The 24,908-nt window shown below is 41.5% G+C and overlaps 1 protein-coding gene across 2 annotated transcripts in view; it reads right to left on the bottom strand.

The window, feature by feature from the left end:
- The window catches only part of PLCB4 (phospholipase C beta 4), a 1,076,851-nt gene that overhangs the window by 232,243 nt on the left and 819,700 nt on the right, over positions 1-24,908 (bottom strand). Inside the window, exons 19-20 of one of the 2 annotated variants that reach the window (XM_078649526.1) lie at positions 20,011-20,097; positions 2,595-2,685 (exon numbers count right to left, since the gene is read on the bottom strand). In XM_078649526.1, the coding sequence (XP_078505652.1) occupies positions 2,595-2,685; positions 20,011-20,097 (178 nt within the window). The remainder of the gene's footprint in view (positions 1-2,594; positions 2,686-20,010; positions 20,098-24,908) is intronic. The other variant, XM_078649527.1, reaches the window with a different exon arrangement.

Below are 24,908 nucleotides of genomic sequence, written 5' to 3'. Positions count from 1 at the left end.
CACATTTTTTATTACATTTAATTTCCAATATAATCATAATTAATATATACATTTAAATATATTATTAACAAAGATAATAAAAAAATAATTAATTGCACATTATTTAACACTATAATATCCACCACACACATCTAAAATTAATTACACAATTACATTTAATATTTACTAATTAATTAATGAAAATTAATGTATTTTTAATTAATTAATTAATTAACAGCTTTCACACCATATACACTTATAAACACCACAACACAAACCTAAAATTAATTAGACATTTACAATTAATAATTACTAATTATCTAATGGTAATTACTTTATAAAGTATTTAATAATTAATCAATACAACATTAATTACTTCACACCATTTACACATATAAACTCCACTACACACACCTAAAATTAATTACACATTTACAATTAATAATTACTAATTAATTAATGGTAATTAATTTAAAAAGTATTTAATAATTAATCAATACAAAATTATTTACTTCACACCATTTACACATATAAACTCCACTACACACACCTAACATTAATTAAACAATTAACATAATTAATTAATAATTGACTAATTGAAATTAATTAACAAATAATTATTAAACAATTATTAATAAATTAACACATTAATTAATCAATAATTTTTTTATAATTAAATTACTTCCCACCCTATTCCCCTATAAACCCACAACCTGCTACGGAACTAATAACACAAAATTCAACATAAAATACATTATTAACTAATACAATTCAACAGCATATAATAAAATGACAAACAATTCTCATTAAAAACACTAAAATACATAACATTATTAAAAAATCGATATTTTTGTAAACTATATTTTTGTAAACGATATTTATTACAACTATATTATTGTTATCGATATTACTTACCTGTCAGTCGATATTCTGGTCAAACTATATTTTTGTTGTCGATATTTCTTCAACTCGATATTTCTGCGGGGATAATAATGTCACACGATATTTCTACGTCGATATTACTTCTCTGCACCTTTTGAGAAACCCTTTTTTATCAGCCACTGCTTGACAGATCAGGCCACAACTTTCCAGAAAGTTGCTGAGTTGGCTTAAACCCCCTGTTTTGTGGAAAGTTTCATGAAGATTCGTCAGGAGGCATCCAACTTATTAGCGAGCCAAAAAATCTATTTCCTATGGAAACCCGGGCCTAACTATAACTACACTGAGTAATCTATCTAGATATGTATATTTGCAATCTTTTGGCACTAGCACATCTTGAGGTGTTCATTTATGTGTTAGGACATTTCAGACATTTTTATTGTAGTTTACACATTAAAAGTCATTGATTTGGCCCCATGTGGTCCTGACAAAAGTCAGTTAGTGTGGATAACTCTGACAAATCTAATGTAACTAAAATTCAATCAGCCTGTTTAAAGTATGATCAAATTCTGTACGAAAAAGACAAACTCATGAAAGAAACTTCATGGACACAATTTGAATTACATGGTGGGCAAATTTAAAACATTAAAATTTCAGCAGCATTAAAAATTGCATGATTCATAATAAAAAACACAAATAAGGAGAATGAACATAAAAAAAGATTGGGTTACCATAGTCTGTGTCTCCATTGCTTAATTTGTAACAAAATAAGTGCCAGGGTTCTCGTCAGGAGGACAATGTAGTTCGCACAACTTGTTACACCTGCCAGCGCTGCCAATGACAGTAGAAAAACAGCACCACCATGTGGCAGACTGTCATAAGTGCTGGTGTTGACAATTAAGTGCTGGTGCCGAGCACCGGAATGCACTGGCTCAAATTAAGCACTGGCCACGACCTGATTGTGAATCAGAGACTGAAGTGGACAATGAGGATGAGAAGGAGATAGCCTACTGAACAAAGTAATGTGAACAGATATTGTCAAGAAATAGTGATGGATCAAAAAGAATAGCATGGGGAGGCATAGAGATGGAGGGGAAGCTGTGGACAAAATACTACGTTGAAAACAGGAATGGCACAGATTGGAAGAGGCAGTTACATGTGTCGGAAGGGGAGGGGACAGAGACAAGAAATGGGGTACTAGGTATCATCTCCCATTAACGCAGGTGAGACAGAGGGGGAATGTAAAAAGTGAAGTATGGGAGATTTGCCCATTAAATTAAGGAAAAAAGGAACAAGTTGGTAAGGAATTCCTAAAAAAAAGGCACAGGTAAAGAATGGTTTAGCAAATCCAAAAGAACAATAAAAATCCATATTGCATTTGTCAAGCCCGATTTTTTAGATGTTCAAAATGTTAAGCTGACAGTTATCAGCATAACATAGAATGCCAATGACTTTCTGAAGCACTTTTGTTGAAAGGATAGGGGTACTGAGGCCCCAAAAAAGTGAATTTGCATAACTTTTGTCAACAACTTAAAAAGGTAACAAATTTTTATTTTTCTTCCATTAACATTTTCAGTCATCCACTGTGAACAGACCTGGTACAGTTTCTATGGGTCTGAGGGAAATGTCTACCTTTGCAACAAAAACACAAAACAAAAAACAATCCATAAATGAGAGCTGTAGTCATTTTTCTGAATGTTGAAATTATTAACAATTTGTAATAACTTGTGACTTACTCTTTTCGACTTCAGGCTTTAATCGTTTATTTTTGATGAGTATTTTCTTCTTGAGCTCATTGGGGGAGGGTAACGGCCGGCCTGGCTCAAGCTGCAACAGAAAGAAAAAGAGGAATGCACAAAAGCAAGAATAATCTTCCTTTATTTGCATGCTGAGATCATTACTCCTAAGAATAGTCTATACAACTCTTCCGCAAAAAAATATTCAGACAGATTTCACTGATGCCAGTTCCAATTTACACAGTTTTGGATTACATTGATGATAACGTATACACTGATGAGGGTGGAAATGTGTTCTTAAATTTGCACTGAATATTGTTTATGTTCTTTTTGGGAAATACAAATGTTGCAGCAAACGTATAATGCATGTAATCTAACCGACTGTGGTTTCTTCAATGCATTTTGCATTACCTGACCAATCTTAACAATTAGCAATAGAAGAACAAGTTACTTACCTTTGGAAATGCTCTTTCTGGAGGATACTCTATCTAAGTGCCACACTAGATCCAAACGCAGTTTCTTTCTGGACTCTCTTTATACATCAGAAACAGTCCATAACATAATTGGAGGTACTGGTATGCATATCTCCAATATGGGACTCTTTTAAGATGTTGAAAAGAGACCACTCCACAGAACAGGTGGACTGGAGGGCAATAGGGAATCTGTGCTTCAATAGAGTATCCACTGGAAAGAGTGTTACTGGAGGTAAATTACTTTTCGTCCTGATGGATACTTCTAACCACAGATTCCTAACCTTTAAAATAAATACCAAAGCAGTACTTCCCAAAGTGGAATGTTTGTGGTGTGGGCCCAGACTAACAAGCCCTGAGGGACTAAATGGTCGAAATGCCGTTCCTGTTGAACCTGGCTGTCAAGGCAAATGCTTCATGAATGTGGTCACTGACAGATGTGAGGAACAGGCACGCCACATGCCAATACAGTGGTAGCAGCCTTGACTCTGGATGAGGAAGCCCTCAGTGCTTCCGGAGTCTGCTTCTACCAGTGCATAGCAGATCTTAATGTAGAGGATTATCCACCTCCACAAAGTCAGTTTTCTGTACGAAATAACCTCTGCTTTCCTCTACAATCGCTCAAAAAGCTGTTCATCCTCCCGACGGCTTTTGGTGCAATCGATATTAAAGTTTAGAGTGGATCCAGCTGATTTGAGTCTCGCCACCTCTTTCGAGGGAAGAGTAAATAATGAGAGGATGATGAATTTACCAACATGAAAAGGAGTCACAATTTTTTTTTAAAAAGGCTGCACAAGTCCTCAAACCCAATTTTTATGGAAAAAAAGATGGTGAGGTGGTGAAAGGAGGCTGCACGAAAGATCCAGGAGCTCACTCATTCAACAAACTGAAGTGGGCCCTAGCACTGCCTGTAGCCAAGTTTCTGAAGGAGATCCGGAAGGGACAAAATTGATGAGGGAATTTGGCTGACATGTGTTGAAAGGGTCAAAGAGTATGCCAAGTTGTGGATTTCTTTGAAGAAGCGCTCTAGGGTGGAATATGCATTTTCTCCAAAAAGGCAAGATCCATCAAAAGACATATCTATATGGGATGCCTGAACATCACCAGGAAAGCCTGTGGATCTCATCCCCCTATGGCGATGGAGCACCACCCTAACGCCAATTGCTTACCCAAAACAATTGGTTGTGTCTAGGCCAGCCTGACATACATCTTTAGCTGCATCGTGATCATTTTGAACAGTTTGAGCCAGGGAGGAACTCCTCCTGGACTGACAGCAAGATCTCTCTGACCATGTCCCAGAGGACTTGTGTATAACATCCAAATAGGCAATTTGCTAACTTGCATTGACTGACCTTGAAGCTAAGCTAGTGGAAGAAAACATTTGTTTACCAAATGACTCAAATCATTTTGTTTCCCTGTCTAGCTTGGGGGAGGGATGTATTGCAAGAAATGAGATGGGAATGTCCTTGCTGTTGAAAGTTAGACCACCAGACTCTCCGGAGATGGGCGGCGAGTCAAAAATTCAGGTTCACTTGCCCATGTGCAGTGGAGGGCATGAGCAAGGCTTAGACCAAATGCCCATCAATGTATCGGTTAGGGCCAAACTGAACTGCAGTAAGGGCCCAGAGCAAGACTACCCAGTCTGTAAACTTCAATATGAACATACGTTTTGACTTCTACAGAAGGATGTTGTAGATATAGAGCCACAGAAGCATGTCCAATCACTACGGTGAAGGAAGCTCTTTCTTCTGTTGGCGGCTCAGGAGGGAATCAAACCAGTAATAAGGGAAGAATCCAGCTCTCTGGCTTCCTGTAAGTTCATGGACAAAGTTTCATTTTCATGATGTTGTGAAAATCATCCCCATCATCATTTCCTAGTGGAGGCTAACTGATCAGAATCTGAACCAAAATACTGATGGAGCAGCTGAGGATGGCTCTGTGATCGAAGCAATTTTTGTCAGAATCTGACCGTACAGGAACCAAGTGTATTGAAGTGATATCTGGATGAGACCTTGGCCTGGGCTGAGATGAATTCGGCCATGGTGCAAAGGGTGCCTGCGTCAGGGATACATCATATTGTTGTAAATTTGACGCATCCCTTTCCTTCAAAGTAACGCAGTGAGGTGCAGCCAAATGGCTTGCGGCACCGCACTGCATTACTTACTTGTAAATATGGCCTCTAGTTTTGGGCTGCTGGTATTCCAACACACTGATAGCTTTACAGCAGAGTAGGATATTGTTGTTGATGTGTTTGGAGGCAGTATCCACTCTATCTAATGCACAATGAATGTTTGGATTAGTTAAACCTTGCCTTCCTCAACAATTTTTGCAGGCGTTTTCTCAAAGGGGTCCGATGTAGATGTTAGCAACTCTTCCAATTTGCACCGTTGATCACTGTTGTACCTGGTTGTACTTGGTTGGCTACATACCAATGTGTGGCTGCTCCAAAAGCCACACATTTCCCAGCCCATCCATCTTTTCTCTTTGTCTGCTGGAGCAGTATCCCCTATGCCTTGCATGAGATCCCTTTATCATGTAATATGAAATACCAGGGAGTTTGGTGGGAATTGCCAATGATTAAAGAGAGGATCTTGTGATGCTGCTTTAAATTTCTTCCAAGGAGTGACCATTTTGCCCTTAATGGTGTTGTTAAAGATTTATTTGGAGCACTGCAGCATTGCTTTGATTGTAGCAAGAAACTTAGGGCCATATGTATCAAGCCTTTTGCGAATCGCAAACGGCCTTTTTGCATGTTTTGGGATGTATGAAACATTCCCAAAATAAGGAATTGCAAAGATTTGCGATTCCTTATTTTGCCATAGAATTTAAGGAATCGCAATTTTGCGATTCCTTAAATGCTATGTATGTAGCATTTTTGGGTTGCGAATTTTGGTTAAGAATTCGCAAATTACCACCAACTTGTAGTTGATGGTAACTTGCGAATTCTTCAAAAAATGCACAATTTGACATTTTTGAAGGTGGCATGTGATCCACACACATGCCCATAGGGCATGTATGAGCGCCATATGCACACACATGGTCATTTCAGGGGTGCAGCAGGGTGTCTTTGAGACACCCCTGCACCCTTGAAATAATTCTCAAATTGCAATTAGCAAATTGCGAATTTGCAATTTGAGAATTATTTCGCAATCATTCCTATGGGCCTCCTGGCCCATAGGAATGCATTGGAAAATATTCCTTAATTGCGAATTTGCAAAATGCGAATTCGCAAATAAGGAAGATTAAGGAATCGCTAAAAAATAGCGAATTTCTTCATACATACCATTTTGCAATTCCTAAATAGCGATTCCTTAAAAATCGCTATTTAGGAATCGCAAAAGGGTTTGTTGATACATATGGCCCTTAGTAGGGTATTCACTTCCACATAGATTGGAACCCTGTGGTGCTCAGCTATTCTTGCTATGACAAAGTTGTATGCTGAGGTGTCATCTAGCAGCAAAACTTTAACAGGTTATCATTTTCAGGATGTGTTGTCCTGTGGATCTGTACTATAACCCAGAAAGGATTCTCCTGTTCAGCAGTTGCCCTGATTCCTGATAAGGTGCCCATGGATAAGATTAATGGTCCTGGTCAGAGTCTTAATATAAATCATATAGGGACACATGTGCTTGGGAAGGAAGCACAACTGAATTGGCTTTCTTCTTTTCAGGAATATGGTAAACCTTTGATTTCTCAGAAATATCCTCCTTTAATGCTATCTGATCTATTTATGTGGAACATGGAGTGAGGAAGAAGCCACGTACGAATATGAGCATGGTTGGTATTAATATATATGATATGCAGTTTACTCTCAGATTCTTCACCCTCTTCCTGGTGAGAAAGTGGAGTGATGGGCATAGATGATGTGCCCGACTTCAAAGCTGGTCTCAGCATCAAAGGTAGCTCAGGGACCTCTTGGACTCATCATGTCCTCAAGGGTGTTCCAGCATCAAAACCGCCTTTCACCACAGAATGGGTTTGACATTAGTGAGTAAGGCTGACTGTTGAGCATCATTTAGGCTCTCTGGGCCATTAATGGGTGTAAAGCAAAGGCTCATTTGAGATTGAACCCCAGAAGAATGATCCTTGGTCGAGGGAGTAGTAGTATTTGCCAGAGGAAACGGGTGAGAGGATGAAGTTAGCAATCAAAACCTGAGTTGTGGTCTTACTCAAAGGTGGAGGTTTCATTGAGAGCCCTGGATATTCCTGCGTGGCTCCTACCAGAGTCGACTTCTAAATAGGTTCAGTGACCGTGCCAGACTGTGCCTTGTTATTGACGCTGCATCGTGGAGCCATGGGCCCACATCTAATCTCATCAGTGCCAAACTGCTTTAAAATGAAAGGCTTTATGAGCTCAACACACACTTAAGTTGTGGTCCCTCTATAGACAGAGGTTACAGAACCTATGCTGGCATGGCCAAGTCATTTATTTATTGCAAGAAGGGAAAATCTATAAGGTAGGTCCTGAAACCCATCACCATTAATGAGCAATTCTTATATGACTTGGCCCCAGGGTCAATTGATATGAACGGAGCATGTTTCACCAACAGACCGTGGTCCTCCCACATCAAAATGTAGAGTTTGATGAGCAGCACAACCGAGTACTCAAGAACACGTCTGAACCAAATGACGGTGAAAAATTCTGAGGTGGAGCCTGTATCCTGGTGCACTTTGGTTTTTAGGGTGCAGTATCACAAGTCACCTTGTAACTGAAACCCCTTATTCTAAGAAAAATACGTTATGACCTTATGAGCACAAAACTAAATACTAGAAGTGTGCAAATCCAAGTAATAGCAACACATGCTGCAAAAATGTCCTTACACTTCGTTGAGAATGCTAATTATTTTAGAACTGGGTGTGTAATCACCAAAATTGAATGGAAATTCACTGGCAACATCTGTGACACCCATTGAACTCGTTCATGAGTGTAAATCAATCTTCTATGATATATGCTCATGAGTAGATTATGAAAGTGTATATCCTATTACACAAGTTTCAGACTGTGTGAGTCAAATACCTTATCATTAACTAATTTTATGTCACAGTGCACTCACTTTTCAATAAATTCCAGTTTGTAGGGTCTGCACTTATTCAGTTAGTCAGAGCATATGACACAGACAGCAAAACTCAGAAACATGGACTGATGGTTGTGCTCTTTCTTTACGAGCTACACTATTGTACACTAACTAGTGGAGTTACCATGCACAGCGCTATTTCATAAAAAAATGGATGGAAGGACACAGTATGAGTTCATGATAAAGCACCTGGTGTTATTGACACAGGTGATTTTTTCTTTTGAACATGTGGAAGTCACATATATTCCTGAAGAAATAGTCATTCAGGTTGTATTTTATTTCATGTGCCTCTCTTATTTCGGATCTGGCCAAATCAGAATTTTTTTCTCAGCTTCATGTTTGTGTGTAACTATGCACAAGGCCCATCTTCAGCCGGAAGGCTATACACTTTATATGTTAAAATATGATGTTAAAATCTGTATACCTACAGTGTACCGTAAACATTTGCCAGGTTCAGGTGTTGTGAACCGGTGATATTGGCATTAGAGAGACTCTTACTGAGGTAGTGTTTGCCTCTTTGAGTTCATCCTATTAAGTAACCAACACTTCAACTTTCCTCCACTTGGGTTTAAGGCCTCAGTGGTTTCTGTATAGCCACCACCATCCCTCCTCACTGCCTGCCAATATTGATGCTTGGTGTCTAGTACAGCCACCCTTTTACAAAACGGGTTATAGGTTGGCATTCTCGCTGGTGGAGGGCTGGCGGCCCTCATCTTACATTCTCACACCAAGCGGGATGGATGTACCACAGAATATAATGGCACTGCCTCTATCTGGTGATTTCTAAATCAAGACCTTGCACTGATTCAGTAAGAGAGATTGAGTATCTTGCTACATGTGGACATTAAACTTACTTCTGTATGTACATTACTAATTTCTGGGTTGCAGCTGGGAAGTTGGAGCAAAATCCTTATTTCTAATACAGTGCTGTGATCAATGAAACAGTCAATGGAAAAGGTGTGAAAAGGGAAAGAGATAAAAAAAGGCAAAAGAAGTAGAAGAAGATTGATAGGGAGAGAGAGAGAGAGAAAGAGAAGGAGAAAGTAGGAGCGATAAATGAGACAAAAGACTGTGCATAAAAGCGAAGAGATAACACAGTAAGCAAAACTCAGTTTTGCTCTTTAATGGAAACTAATGCAACTAATGCAACTCATCAAAATACACTATGTATATACTAATACTGAAAATGTCTGATGAGGAGCCAGAGCATTGACAGGCTAGACTGAAGGCTGGATGAAAACGAAGGGCTGGATTGCAAGTGAAGAGTCCCAAGCTGCTTGCTTACTCCCACTGCTATACAGGGCAGCTCATTTGCTAGATTTAAGTGATATTAAATCAGATATGCAGTAGGAGGAGTGTAGCTTGAGGGTCACCCCTCTTGCTTAAGGTCTCTACCTGTCATATATGACTTAGAACCAGTGACATAGCTCTCAAGTCTAAGGAATAATTTTTTCACTATTTGAGTAGCAGATCTTTGAGTTCTGTGCAGCTTGAATTACAACTATGCTGTCTGTTGCCAAAGCCTGTTGGTTCTGTGCCCCATGAGAGATTGTTCTTCTAAATCAAGCAAGCACTTGGGACAAATCTGCAAATCTGTCAAATGGCACTGCGGTCAAAAGCCGAAGAGTATGGTTGAGTGTCACCTGTTGGCTAATAGATCCTCTCTGAGTGAGGACAGAATTTGCAAGATTAGTGGAACCTGAAATATAGCTTTGTTGTCTACAACTTATGGCTGATTTGTGCGAGGCCACTAAGGAATTGCCCGCAGGCTCGGACTGGGGAACCAAAATTAAAGCGTCTCTATTAGTGAATTGGCAGCTAAAAAAAGTGACCCATGTTTGGAAATTGGGGGGCATATTATCAACAAAAGGGGATACATTATCGCCGCTTTTATCGGCCGAAAACTGCAGATAAAGCGGCGATAATTGGCTTCATAATATGCCCTTGAGAATTCCCATAGAAGCCCATGTTCTGGTGTGAACATGGGCTTCTATGGGAATTCTCAAGGGCATATTATCAAGCCCATTATCGCCGTTTTATCTGCCGATAAAAGCGCCGATAATGTATTGCCTTTTGTTGATAATATGCCCCTGGGTATTTTTAACTTGTAAAGCCATGCTGTATAGGTGTTTTGCAAGGTATGAAAGAGTGAATGGATTTGATCTTGCTGCAGACAATGTTTATTTCAATATTGGTGAAATCAACAATAAAAAACGGCCCAGCAAACCATAAACTGGTACGCAAACAGCCAAAAACACATCCCTCACAGTGACCTGTCAGACCAGCCCATCAGGCAATGCCTGAATGCCGTACAGGCCAGGCCGACCCTAATTACTTGGATGTGTATGTCTGAGGTCTGCAGAATCATAGGATCATATCACAACATACAATGACTTTGCTATCAGAAAAACCCAAATAATCATGAGATCCTCCCCTCGCCCAAATACAGCTGGTATACAAAACCTAATGCAAATGTACGTGATTCACAAAAGCAAAAGCATTTTGGGCTCCGACCTATTTGCAAATCCTGAACATCTTATATTTGGCCGAGAAAACAAATTCAGCTTGCTTTTATGCCTTTTTTTCTTTAAAAAAGTTCACTTAAAAAAACATAAGGAAAATAACCTATATATCCAAGAGGAGTCATAAAATCCCCATGCCAAAAAAGTGGGTTTTTAAATAAGAGAAGACCTACTCTTACAGAAAAAAGAACGTTATTTCCACAGCTTTATGCAAATAGCATTCCTTCTTACACCATGCTGAAGAAGATGCAATTTAGTTCAAGGAAAAACAAGACCAAATATTCTTCTTCTGTTTTGTCAATCAAGAAAGCTACTTTGGAATTTCCTTAAATGTGGGTAAAACATATGATTTGCTTTATCCAAACATAACCGCTCCTTTGCACGTGTGATTCCTCTTATGAACTCAAGTGCAAATTATGCATCCACAATAACTGGCGTTTCTTTGCCGAAAAAGATTTCCCTTAAAAGTAGCTCTATTTAGGTGCCAGTTGAGAAAGAAAAAAGAGATGCTGGATTTCTGCATTGAATGAATGTACATCAACGCATATGGTTCCATGAAAGCAGGTTTTCAAGGAAACCATACAGAACACAAAACAAGTGAAGACATATGACACTCATTAACCCATAAGTAGTACACCCAAAATGTAACCACATCAATTTCACCCATTGACACCAACGTACATGTAGTGCATGCAGTTCAACTACACGCATGCGCAGTGAAAAATTGTAGAAACATCTGTGGTAAAATCAAGCAAAAGAAATATACACAAGTGTGGCAAACACTAAGCTATATATGTTTGACCCTGCGAGGGGGGTTGTAGTACACACAAGAACACACACATATCTTTGTGTAATTACCCAAAGATCATATGTAGCAAAGACCCTCAGACAGGACTTTTAAAACACTGTAGCGGCAACAAACCCTAACAAGTGAGCAGGACAGTACAGCCCTGATACCTCCTGGGTACTCAGCGTAGTAATATAATCAGCCAGTCCAGTGGGGTCACAATATTAATGACAGGAGGCCTTCGATATAATGAAAACGCAGGGACTCAAGGTAGGTCAAACAGCAAACAGTATCCTTGTTTACCCCCCCACCACCTGTGTGTTAATTTCTCCCTCGCACCATGTCTCTACATATGCCCATCTGATCATTATGGGCTGATTAAGAGTCTGGCGATCCACGGACCGCCAGACTCGTAGAGGTGCAGCGGTCTTCCAACAGCCCAAGTATGAATTGGTAGGTCTGACCGCCACAGCCCCACCGCAGCTGCAAGGGAACCGCTGTTCTCTGGCGGTGTTGTGGTGACCAGGAGGCTGCAATATGCTTGGTGGTACTGCAGCAGTCTCGCCAACTATATTACGGGTTTCCTCTCCGCCGCCGGTATCAAGGAGGTTCTTACTCCATGTACACTGTGACGGAGAGAAAATAAAAGGGGCCCTGCGGGGCCAACTGTGCCTCCTCTGCATGTGGATGCACAGAGGGGGGCACAACATGGGCCTCCGTGTGCCCATGCCCTCCAGGAACTGTTTTTTGCATTCCCATTGTGGTGCCCATTTTCAGGGCACGCCATGAGAACATCAAAAACAAAGCCCACCCGACACGAGAACAGCCTGTAATCTGGCAGGCGTCCTCTCCACTGGTTTGGTGGTGCCGCGGCGGGGCAGACCCGGCACTGCACCACCAAACTCGTAATCGGGTCCTATGTGTCTATGTGCTGAATCCGTCCTACTGTCTGTATTTCTCGGTATCATCCCCAGCCTGTCTCAATATACTTGTCTGTATTTCATTGACTACCTCCCCAGTCTCCATGCCATTGTCTCCAGTCCTCTGTCTCCATCCTACATTATCTCTTTGTCTTCCGGCAAGTGGGGACAAATTGTGTGTGTTTTCTCATCTCCCTCTCACACTGTTTCCATTCTAAGGTATTCCTGAGTCACATTGACCATGTCTCTATGGAAAGGTATGCATCACTGCTGGATGGCAGTCACTTGTCAAGCCATCTACATTCAGGCTTCAGAAAAAGGACACTGCCTCATGATAGCCTGTCATGCAGTGGACCGCTTCTTCACACAGCTATCACAGCTCGCCCCTGAAGTGCTAGAACAAGGACTTCAAATCCCCTAAATGATGCTGCATTCATCTTCTTTGCAGACGTCTTTTAGGAGCATACAAAAATAATTTTTTCACCATTTATGCAACACATATCCTTCCCTAATGCAGCAAAAAATGATTCTGCAGAAGATATACTTCACAGAAAACGGGTTCATTTCCAGTTTTTTCGCACTTGTTGAATACTTCTACCGGTAAGCGCTGAATACATCTGGTGCACAGTTTCTGCACCATTCGGAGTTTTGGACCACAAAATGGGAAGTCATCCATTAATAGTGCATGGATTTCCCTGTTCTGAAGTGCAAAAACTCTAAATAAGTGCTAGTTGTCCATACAATAGGCACCGGGTTTCATCCAGCCAAAATTGTGTAAGCAAAAAACTGTGTGGTGTACTATTAGCACATCAGCCATAATCGCTATATCACCACAAACAAAAGTTTGCACTCATATTGGCAAAAAGAAAGAGACCATAAGTGTTTCATCAGTGTTGCTCATGTGTACAGAAAAGCGGTGGGCCTCATTCGAAATGACTGTGATCTATTAGTGTGAAAATGTTCATTCTGGGGGCCTCATTACTGGTCACCACTGTAGGCGATTCTATGTGTCAGGTGTTCAAAGAACTGGTAATACTGTGAGGCTTATTAACAAGGGAATGGGGAAGTGTGCCCTTAAGCAAACATTGCTAACGCCACGCTCTGCCATTCTGAAAACGCAGGGATGCACTCTAGCCACAAGAATTCTGGTGCTAAATCTAACTGTATAGCGCCAATGCAGGCACCCTTGCAGCACACTTAGAAGTTGCAAATCGTCATTTTTTTTATTATTTTTTATGTGCAGGAAGGGACACCTTCCTGCACATGAACAATCATTCATGCCGATTTGCTGTTTCTATCTGTGCTACACAATGCATCAAACTTAGAAACAGCAAAAACAAGAATTTCTCCTCTTTTCAAACATGTTAATACCAGGTTTTCTCTGGTCTTAATTTTGGCACTGCCTCAAAGGGGCATTGTCAATATTGATGGGTGTTGCAGGCGAATACCCACAGTAACACCCCTTGCATGCCCCTTTCACGCTAAGGGTAGCGTGAAAGGGGCCTTATTAAGTGGCTTTACGCCACCTTGTAAATAAGGAAAAGGGTTTATCGCCAACTGAACGTCATAAAAAGTAACATTCCTGTGGCTTGTGAATATGCCCCTCTCTTAATGCTACGGATGGCAATCCTGGGTACTGGTAACACTATGCCCAGGTACACTGTGTGCATATTTGCACCTGGTGGAATCACAAGAGGGTATATGCAAAGACACAGCCCGGCCTCTGCAGCGCCAAAGGGAGCAGGCAATGCGTGCACTAGTACAAACTTGCTCTTCTTCTCCCTCTCCTCCTAACCCTGCCCCACCCCCACCAGCAGCATATCTTCAAGGTACCTAGAAGTGGAGTTAAGAATAGTACATCTATACTTACTTAAAAGCCTTTACCTTCTTGATATTTTGGCTATGATATTCTAGTACATCAATATTCCTTATTCTAATACATCAACATTCCTTACTTGATAATCCAGACTACAATTCGGATGGCACTTATTTTAGCACCTGTATCTTAATCTTCCTGATCTACAGCCCTAACTGTCACTGAATAATATCTTAACATAATTTCCAGGTAAGGAAACAGAATTGGTGGTGTGTGCCAGGGGAAATGATGTTCATGGGGGAAGGAGTAGGTGTCCAGTGACAGGCTTATTCCAAATGCTCAGGAGGACATCTGTCACATAAGGGCGAGGTGCAGGTCAGCAAGATGTGTTTACAGCTAACCATTCATTTATGGCATTAACAATTGCTTGTTCATCAGGACAGCTCTCAAAAGACTCTTTGTGATGCTATAAGGGAAAGGGATACGAGAGATATATGTATACATTTGGGGAAGGTATGGAGATATGGGAGTGGTGCTTTATATGACTCAGATGGAGATGAGGTACCAGCTTCCTCCAGCTCCATTTAGATCTAAAATGACCATGTGTTCTAGTTAAGGTTGAACCCACAGAGGTATCAATCACCAGGATCGCCCTCTTAATGCCTTTCTTCTAGCTTTGCTGGTTGATTGGGATGCGCTGGCTGTCACCTGGCTGCTGCTGCCCCTTACTTATGCTAAGCCAATGATGATGCTTTTCCTAGGGCCCTCTTTCTAAATCACCTTGCCTGAGTGTTCCCATCGAGTAACATATCACTGGCATGCCTTCTGAACTCTCTGTGGTGCCCACTAGAGGAAGTCACATGTCAACCTGACTGATACTAGAGTCAACATCACCTACGAATGTTTTTAAATCATTGGGCCCGATTCAGAGAACAAACTTAAGACAAAATCCTAAACTTACTACCATTTTGGTATTCACAGAAGGCACTTACTCATTTTGATATTCACAGAAGGCACTTGCTCATTTCGGTATTTACAGAAGTTAGGAGTCCTAACTTTAGGACTCCTAAATGCCTTCTGTGAATACCAAAAGTCTCAAAGTTAGGATTTTTCTCAGTTTAGGAGTAGTAAAGTTAGAACTCCTAACTTCAGGACTCCTAAATGCCTTCTGTGAATACCGAAAGTCTTAAAGTAACGATTGTTCTCAGTTTAGGAGTCCTAAAGTTAGGAGTCCTAACTTTACTACTCCTAAACTGAGAAAAATTCTAACTTTAAGACTTTCGGTATTCACAGAAGGCATTTAGGAGTTCTAAAGTTAGAAGTCCTAACTTTACTACTCCTAAACTGAGAAAAATCCAAAATTTAAGACTTTCGGTATTCACAGATGGCATTTATGAGTTCTAAAGTTAGGACTCCTAACTTCTGTGAATACCAAAATGAGTAAGTGCCTTCTGTGAATACCAAAATGAGTAAGTGCCTTCTGTGAATATCAAAATGGTAGTAAGTTTAGGAGTTTGTCTTAAGTTTGTTCTGTGAATCGGGCCCATTGTTTTTATTGCAAGTCACTCTATATTTAGATGTCCCTCATTAAGTGAAACAGGTTCCATTGTAAAACTAAACTTAGAGGTCAAAGTAAGGGCTGGACCGGCCTAATATTACACTGGCAATTTCCCCAGTGGGCTGGAGCCAATGGAGACTGCTTTTGAAAGGCTGTGGCTGTTCCGTTGATTCTGTTACTTTCCACAACTACCGAAGTTAACTGCAGTAGGCACAGGGAGGTTGAGAGAGAGAGAGAGAGAGAGAGAGAGAGAGAGAGAGAGAGAGGGGATGGGGGAGGTAGAGAGAAAAAGATCAGAGAGGCACAACAGAGATATGGGAGAAGGAGAGCGAGAAAGAGAGAGTGACTGGATGGTTGGAAAAAAAGAGCTAGTGCTAGGAGACTAAGAGGGTGGGGCTGATTTGAGCATTTTTTGCCAGGGCTCCTATTGGTTTCCCAGTCCTGTCCTGAAGTGTGACTGGAACTCGTGTGGAAGTTGTAGGGAATGCTGGGAGTGAAGCGAGGCTGATCATGACATATCACAGTATCGATACCTCCCTGATAATTGGGTACTCAATTTAAACAGTTAAGATTCAAAGAATGGCAAATACGATTGCGAAATTGAAAGAGGTAAGCGTGAACTGCAAACAGAAACTAATGGGATGTAAAAATGCAAAACGTATTGCTAAGTAACAGTACTTGAAAGAAGGAGTACTGAGCTCCCTCTGTTTCCGCTCACTTCAGCCTATACATGTCCTGAGTATGCATTTGGCTAACAGCTTGGAATCTCTGCTGGGGCGGGGTGTATTGTTTTTGTTGGGTACACATACACAAAACTATGTATGTAAAAAGTGGTAGGTCCAGGGATTTGCTCAGTAGCCGGTAGCTGGCACTACTGATTATCATTATGCTGAATAACACAGCTGGGTAGGCTTGATTCCACCTGATAACTCTTTAGTCCACCACAAGATGCTTCCTGACTTTTTATCTTATTCTTATAGCTCCTTTTTGATAGTTTTTTTCTCCCTTTGTCACAGCTTTTCCATCTTTCTCTTTCTTTCCTCCTTGAGTGTTTGCATCTCTTTTGCTCTGCATCAAAGTCTGATGAGGAAAAATAGGTGCAGGTCCCCACAAATGTGTTCAGGTGGACCATACCTGTAACCACAAGCTCAAATTGAGTACATCCTACCTACACAATGACTTGTGGATCACATTTATTCATTCATTTTGCAGTTTTGAAAAGTACTATGTACTGCCTTTCAGTTATGTAATGGTGCTCACGAGGGAGGCAAAAATACAACTTCATTAGGGAAATGGAAATTAGAGTCGAATATTTCTTGGGTATGACCACTGTTCTGTAACAGATTCAGTCAAAGGCAAATCTAAGGGCTTGATTGTGAGTCTGGTGATCCACGGACCGCCAGGCTTGTGGGGGCACAGCGGTGGCGGTATTCTGACCACATTAAAACAATTATGGTGTTCGGAACCCCATTGTCCCGTAGTAGCGGCCAGGGAACCGGCATTCCTCGGCGATGTTGTGGCAGTGTAGAGGCAGCAATATGCTTGCTGGGACCGTCGCAGTCCCAACAAGTATTTTACAATTTTCCTCTCTGCCATGGTTTTCCTGGCAGTTTCCCTTTGTTGTAAAACGTGGCGGAGAGGAAACAAAGGCCACTGAGCCATGGGGTGCATGCAGTGAGGAACATGTATCCCCCTCTGTGCATGGACCCCACTTACTGCACGGCATAGACTTTATGCATTCCCACTGCAGTGGCAATTTTCTGAGGCACTGCCGTGGGAACGTGAAAAAAAGCCTGCCCGACATGCGAAACACTCGTAGTCTGGCGGACTGCCTGATCACGGGTTTGGCAGTGCGGCAGGGAGGCGGACACGGCACCACACTGCCAAACTCCTAATCAGGCCCTAAATGTTTAACTTATCAAATGTTTCATGAACTGCTTGTGATTGGGTTAAGATCTCAAGTTAGGATTTGAGGTGTTCCAAAGTCTGGGAACTTTTTTATCAAGTGATCCGCTGCCTTGTATCAAGAATATTCTTTAATCAGATGGGTGGACATTGAGCAAATGTGTCTGGTTGGGACCTAGGGAAGTGCCAGATTTTGCAGGTATTTTGAAAGTCAGCTGTCCAGTATGCTATATAAACAGCGTACAGAACTTCAAAGTTAATGCTAACATCTATTGCTGTAAGGGCAGGCTTGGTGTGGACCCGGTTATGGATGTGTAGTCACAGTCTAGCCACCTGGATTTGTATTCTTCATAGCCTCCCAATGAGCTTCTTGTGGAGACCAAAAGAGATGATTAATATAAGTCTATGCACTCCCTGAGGAGGTCTCAGAATTTTCACATTTGTCCATTGCATCGGCCTTCTACCAGCTACTATTTCGTATGGCCATAGATGCAGAATTGTACTTGTTATGTACAATGCCTTCGAATCTAAATCATATTACTCACCTTGGATGAATGCTATTTTGCTTGGATTGCAGGTAGCACTTTTTTCCAAGACAAGCCGCTGCAGGGAGTGGACCTTGCCTGGTGATAGCAGGGCCTCGGTCACAAGGCAGGACTAGTGCTTATAGTCCTCTCAGTGCCTTTTTGAGGTGCAACCCCACTTTGGTGCACTCCTGCGGTATCTAATCCAAAACCATCATCCAGGCCTTGGTCCCAGGTACTCGCCAAGAGCCGGGTTACTGTCAATCATTTTCTCCCACCTAGAGATTACTTCTTCAGCAGAGAATTTAAGGGGCCTCTCTATTCCTCTTTCCTCAGTCACTTTGGTCTACCAGTATGGCGGGCAACTTCTGAGGCTCCACTGACCTAGATAATTCTATAAACTTACACTGCACTTCTGTTTTACTATAATTGCAGATGTTACACAGAGCAGGTAGATGTTCTGCGCTCTTACTAGGTGGTCTGCATGTGAAATTAAAGAAGATGTACACAATATAGTTGTGCATTAATGTCTATATCGACATCAGATACTGATAACAGACAGAAATGAATTTGTTGAGTTGGCTGATATGCAGTTTCAAGAACAGGTGACTGGTAGAGAAAGAGAAGTCACATAGCAATAATGTACCATGCAGGGAGTCTGATGAGTTATGCAGCACTCAACTGTCAGGATATACTCCATGCCTTTACGAACTGTGACATGTGAATGTGGTGGGGGAGCAGTGTTTTTATGACAGATGCCCCTGTCAAATCTGGCAGCTGAAACGACTTTTCATATCTACGCAGTGGTCCCTTTGCCCAGCCATGTCAGCAGGACCAGGTTGTGGATGGAGTCCAGGGGCTGTATTACAGAAGTGGCCCAGGGGCGCAACAGGCATTTGTACCCGCTTTTCGCGCCCTCAGGGCACTTTGGTATTATAGAAGGGAGGGATAGACACTTGTGTGTCCCCTTCTGTAATAACGATAGTGCTGGCACACATAAAGCACCAGCGTTATCATCCGAGGGCTTTCTCTCATTTGCATGGGGGTGTGGCCCCTTGCAAATGAGGGAATCCCTTTCCATATTACAGACGCAGGCACAAAGACAAAGAAGCTGTCAGGATGCACCCTGTTAGTGCGCCCCCCACCCCTGATGGCAGCCCTCTGCAGGGGAAGTGGGGAATGGGGTTACCATGCACCCCCCTCAGACATTCCCTTGAAGTCGGGTGGAGTCATTCATTGCACCCGCCTGCAAGGGGATCTCTAATCCCCCTTAGAAGTGCAGACGGGTTGCCGACTGCACTGTGAAACACAGAGCGCCTCCAAAGCAACCGCTCAATTTTTCACATGAATGCGCTGCCCCTTGAAGAAAATGTGCCATATGTATGATACGGCCCCTGGTCTGAATTGATTGTGTATGGCCCCAGGCAGTGCTTTTTGTGTAAAGCACATCAGGCCAACATAATGTTGAACACAAATGCTGAGGTTTATAAGGACACTGCACTAGTGTGATTCAAGCACCTGCAAATGCACTTAACATGCCACAAATACACTCAATGGTACCAAGGTGAGTATGTGGGCTCTATTATACCTCCATGGGGTACTGAATGGGTATGAAGAGATGCAGGAAAAGGGATAGGCACCGTCTTCTGCGTGAAACATGTTTACTCTAGTGTATGGCATCATCCCACAAACATGCATTTGACAGTCTATTTGAACATACATTCAGTGTGCGCACCCATAGTGATGTTCAAGCAACACCAAGTGCCACCAAGTGCTACCAAGTGCTGTTAGTGGGGTCATGCACATTTCACACCTCTGTACATTTGTGATGATACTCACCAAGCATTCACATGTCCATGTAGCCTCCATCCTGCAATTGTGCAGCAATCTCTCATCACCTGAAGTTGTAGCTGTGTTGTGTTGCACCTGGGAAATTGGCATACACATGCATGATATCCCCTGGCATTGCAGATGACTTGTACATTGTTGGAATGCCACAGGTGGCGATCGTGGAACAGATGTTCAGAGGTTCATCTTGACTATGATGCAACACAACATGTGTGCAGTCCAGTTCCTCAGTCACATGTGAGAAATATGCCACAGCATAGCACTACTGGGAAACATGATGTCTCTTCTGAACTGAGTTTGATATGGTGACAATCTGATGCACGTGATTGTTAATACAAGACAGCACCTGGTGTGGACACTAAGGCTGGTTAACCTGTGAGGTGAACACTGCAATGCTACTGATACTCTGAAAGCAGCCAGTGACCAGGAAATGCAACCCTGCAGAGATTTCTGGCTTGGGAAGGGAGTAGCAGGAGTAGCTTGACAGCATGCACTAGGTGAAACATAGTGATGACATTTAGGAGAAACCCCCCTAACAGTTCGGAATGTGTTTGTATGTTTGACCTGCGCTGGATAGGTATTAGGCAAAATGGGTCAACCAAATCAGGTTGGTGAGTGATTCCACTTTCAAACATGGGCAATATTTATAGAAAGTGTTGTTTGGTATGGGTCATTTTTTTGTGTGAAATGTGTAGCTCATGTAATGCGTTAGTGCCCAACATACGTTTATTATGACTTGCTTTTACATAGTGCTTCATACTGCGATTCTGCCATTTCTGAGCGAGCATTGTAAATAAAAATGTTGCTATTGCTGAACTTATGGTATTTAAGTAATTGAGTGTTGAAAGGCTGTGTCTACCATCTATGGGTTTTAACTTATAACATCCAGACCACTGTCTTTGTCATCAGCAAATGTTCAGATCTCTAAGCCACGTTAACAGAATTAAATTGTGCACCAGTTCCATTAGTGGAACTAATGGTGTTCTCCATGACCATCATTTATGGGTCACAGGGGGGACTCCTGGTTTGCTCCTTTTGGCTTCCAACACCACCTTCCTGACCCCTGGATTGAACGGTGGAAAAATCAAATCCAAGTACACAGGGGCAGATCCACATTTATTTTCTGCTCATATTTTATTATACTATCATTCACTATTAGTGTAATAACAATGGAGCTCACAACTGAAATGGGATGTTTAGTGGCAGGTATGGGAAGTAAAATTAGTTTAACCCCTTGGGCGCGGCCGCGATTCTGCGCCTGTGCGGCAGAATCGCGAGTGGGCGGGTTTATGACGGCCCCCAGCCGTCATCAGCATACGAGCCCTGTGATGCATGACGGCTTGCGGCCGTCATCAGCATCAAAGGGGTTAAATTGTATGCTATGTGTGGCCCACAGGTGAGAGCATGTTTATATTAGAAAGAGTATGTGTATGTGTGTTTGTATGTGTAATTATGTGTATGTGTGTGAGTGAAAGTGAGGGAGAGACAGTGATAGGCAGTGAATGAGACTGGGTGAGATTGAGTGTTGATAAGTATGAGTAAGTGAGGAGTAATTGAGATTGAGAGTGATGCAAGTGAGTGTGTGAGAATGAATAAGAATGAGTGTAAGGGGTGCAAGAGAGTGAGTGATTGAGAATGAATGAGTGTGTAAGTGAGAGAATAAGTGATGAATGTGAGTGTAAGCAAGAATGCCATGGGATGCTTGGAGCTTGTCATTTGCCTTGGCATACTGAAGGTAATTATTGTCTAACAGAGACACCCAGGGCACAATTCTAGTCCTGGCACACTTAAGGGAATTCTTAGCATGACAGACGCCTATTACAGAATACTGGCATTGACACACTGAGGGAATTTTTGGCATAAAGGGCACGCATCGGAAAATACCGGCACTTAATTTTAGAGGTACGTCATGGCATACTGGGCACTCACGGAAAACACTGGCATACTTAAGAAAATTTTTGGCATGTAGACACTAGTGACAAAATACTGGTACTAGCATTCTGGAGGTAAATATTGGCATACATGTGGACAACCTGGCATATGGGAGGGAGACAACCATGACAGAATGCTGGCCCTGACATACTGAGGTACTTTTTGACATAAGAGTCACCTATGGTATATGGATAGCATCAATTGCAAAATTCTAGCATGGGCACACTTCATGTAATTTTTTATTTAAAGGGTCACCCATAATAGAATGGGGGCCCTGGCACAATTGAGGTCATTTTTGACAAATGGGGGCACACATATCATATTTTGAAACAATTGGGGCAAACACCTGGTGAACATCAGATTTCATTAGCTTGACACACCATAAAAGAATTTGAATATTTGATGTTCCCTTTCAGCCCCTATAGCATTTTAGCAATTTAAAGCAAAAACTGTTCTTCAAAATGCAATATTTCCTCCATGCCTTAAAAAACCGATATTCGGGGGAAGATACCCTCTAGAAGAAGTCTGGCTTACTTCCATCACTTGCTCACTAAAATTCAGAGGAAGTTCTATGCCCCAGAACTATCAAAGATCAAGTCAGCACCATAATATAGGTTGTATCTAAAATAGACATATGACTTTGGTGTGTTGTAAAACTAATCATGTAGTTTTAATGGAACTTCAGCAATGTTAATTGTTGTAACATTAGGTCATGTGACATGCCTTCAGGGGAAAAATCAGTGTCAAGGATCATATGATATCACTTCCTGCAATGTCATTAAGGTCAGAGAGTATTTGATATCACTTCTGCCACCTTTTGGTGAATCAATGCTCTTACTATTCCGACTGCCATTCTAAGTGTTGAGAACAAATAGCCCTACGATGGATATACTGGACTGAATGGCGGTAAGCTACAACATGGAGGGATCTAAGTAGTTGCGTGTCTCTGATTTTGAGAAATAGCAAAGCACCTGGCTTATGTACTCAGGAGTGTGTACCTTTGGTTCCAGTCTCCTTAATCCTTTGGAATTCATTGGAGCCTTCAACTTTCTACATGCTACTTCCCTCATTTGTCTGACACTGCGCTGAACTTTTGACACCCATTTGGCAACTTTAGATTATGTAACTTTCTAAGTCATAGCAGAACTTCCACAAGTGAGAAAATTTACTTCTGTATATTTATCTACGTGCCACATTAATTTACTCAGCATGTCAGTTTCCCACTTAGAATTAGGGCAAGTCAACTCCTGTGCCTTTCATGATTTCTGAAACTAGCCCTCAGTTCTTAGATAGCCCTTTGGGTATAAATGCAAGTGAGTGTGGGGCTGCCACAGCATCAAAACATTTTTGAGATATAAGCACACAATCTGAACTCTACTGATTAAACACTAATTTGCATCCATTCTACATTATATTATAGCAAACAAAGGTTGATGAGAAAGGCCATGAGGAGACATGAATTATGCTTTTGTGTCAAATGAAAGGGTAGTGAAAGTACATTGGTATATGGTTAGGCTGCCACTTAGTATTCAGATAAACTGAGGAAACAGATATAGAAAAGGAAGCAGAGTCAAAAACTACAGATAGCCATGGACGTAATTTGTGGGCAGCCGGAGGTCACAAGTGCTAGCCATGCCTTGCTCATTAGTACAGCAGACACTGCCCTTGGTACTCCATCTCAAAGCAGCAACAAAGGCAGCGGAAGAAACAAAATGTAAACAGAGATCTGTAAATGGGGTCTCAGATCCCTGTTTAATCTCTCTCGTTTTACTCCTTGCAAAACTCCTAGGCATGCTACAGAAAACAGGAGGCAGTGATGGTGGTAGAGGTGGAACAACAGTGTGATGACAGCAGTGGTAAAAGGAATGTGATGTCACTTCCGCTATCACTGACGTTTTGAATCAACACCCATGCATAAACCACACGTTCTCCGTCTCAATCATGTGTCCTCTTGTGTGAGCTAGCATCAATTTGGAAGGTTGTTGCAAGGTTACTCTACTAAGACTGGGAGCCAATGACAACACGTATGTTGACAGCACAGGTGTTACAAATATCAATTATCTGGGGACCAACACATAATGACAAACAAACACAACACAGCCATATAATGATTCTAATACTTCAAAGGAACAATAGCACACTTATGCATCCTGCAGAAAAGGATCACTGACAGAATATTGGAAACAAAAACATTGTGTAGACAGATCATCGTGTCAAAAATATTGATGACCAAAATATCCAGAAGGTAAGTGCAAATAGGTAAGTATAGATTTACTATTCTTAACTCCACATCTAAGTACTTTGAAGAAATATATATCAACAAGGTACATATATTTGGAGTCATATATAGTAAAACTTTGCTTACCTATAGAATCTTACCTTCACAATATTTTTGTCCTCGAAGTTCCTGACACAATATTTTGTTCCACAATATTTTTGTTTTTGATATTCTATCTAAATACAACTAAAACATGATGCTCTTCTTTCATTAAATCCTAAACACATTTTACCCAACCCAAACAGACCTTAAACTCTGACTGGAAATAAGCTTCATGTAGTTAATTGTTTGAAGGGGTTTATATTTGATATTAGAACAAATAACTTCAATCGTTACCTATGCCTGATCCGGAAACATACGTCTGCAAGACTACAAGACTATGGGCCTGATTTAGATTTCGGAGGACAGGATATCCTGTCTGTCGAAATATAAATCCCATAGGATATTATGGGATTTATATTTCGGCAGACAATATATCCGTAACCCATTCGTCAAAATCTAAATCAGGCTCTGTGTCTTTTATTGACCTTCCAAAAGGCCTATGTAGTAGCTAGTAGACGTCTGCCTCATTAAACTGACACATCCTGTAGAACATCCAGAGGCCTATTGCAATGTCGGCTGTCGCAGAAACCGGACCAACCGTTCTCCGGTCGGCGGTCCAGACCGCCTGATTAGGATG

This window comes from Lissotriton helveticus, chromosome 6 (assembly GCF_964261635.1).
Source record: "Lissotriton helveticus chromosome 6, aLisHel1.1, whole genome shotgun sequence".
NCBI lineage: Eukaryota > Metazoa > Chordata > Amphibia > Caudata > Salamandridae > Lissotriton > Lissotriton helveticus.
This window is presented reverse-complemented; position numbering and strand designations above follow the sequence as displayed.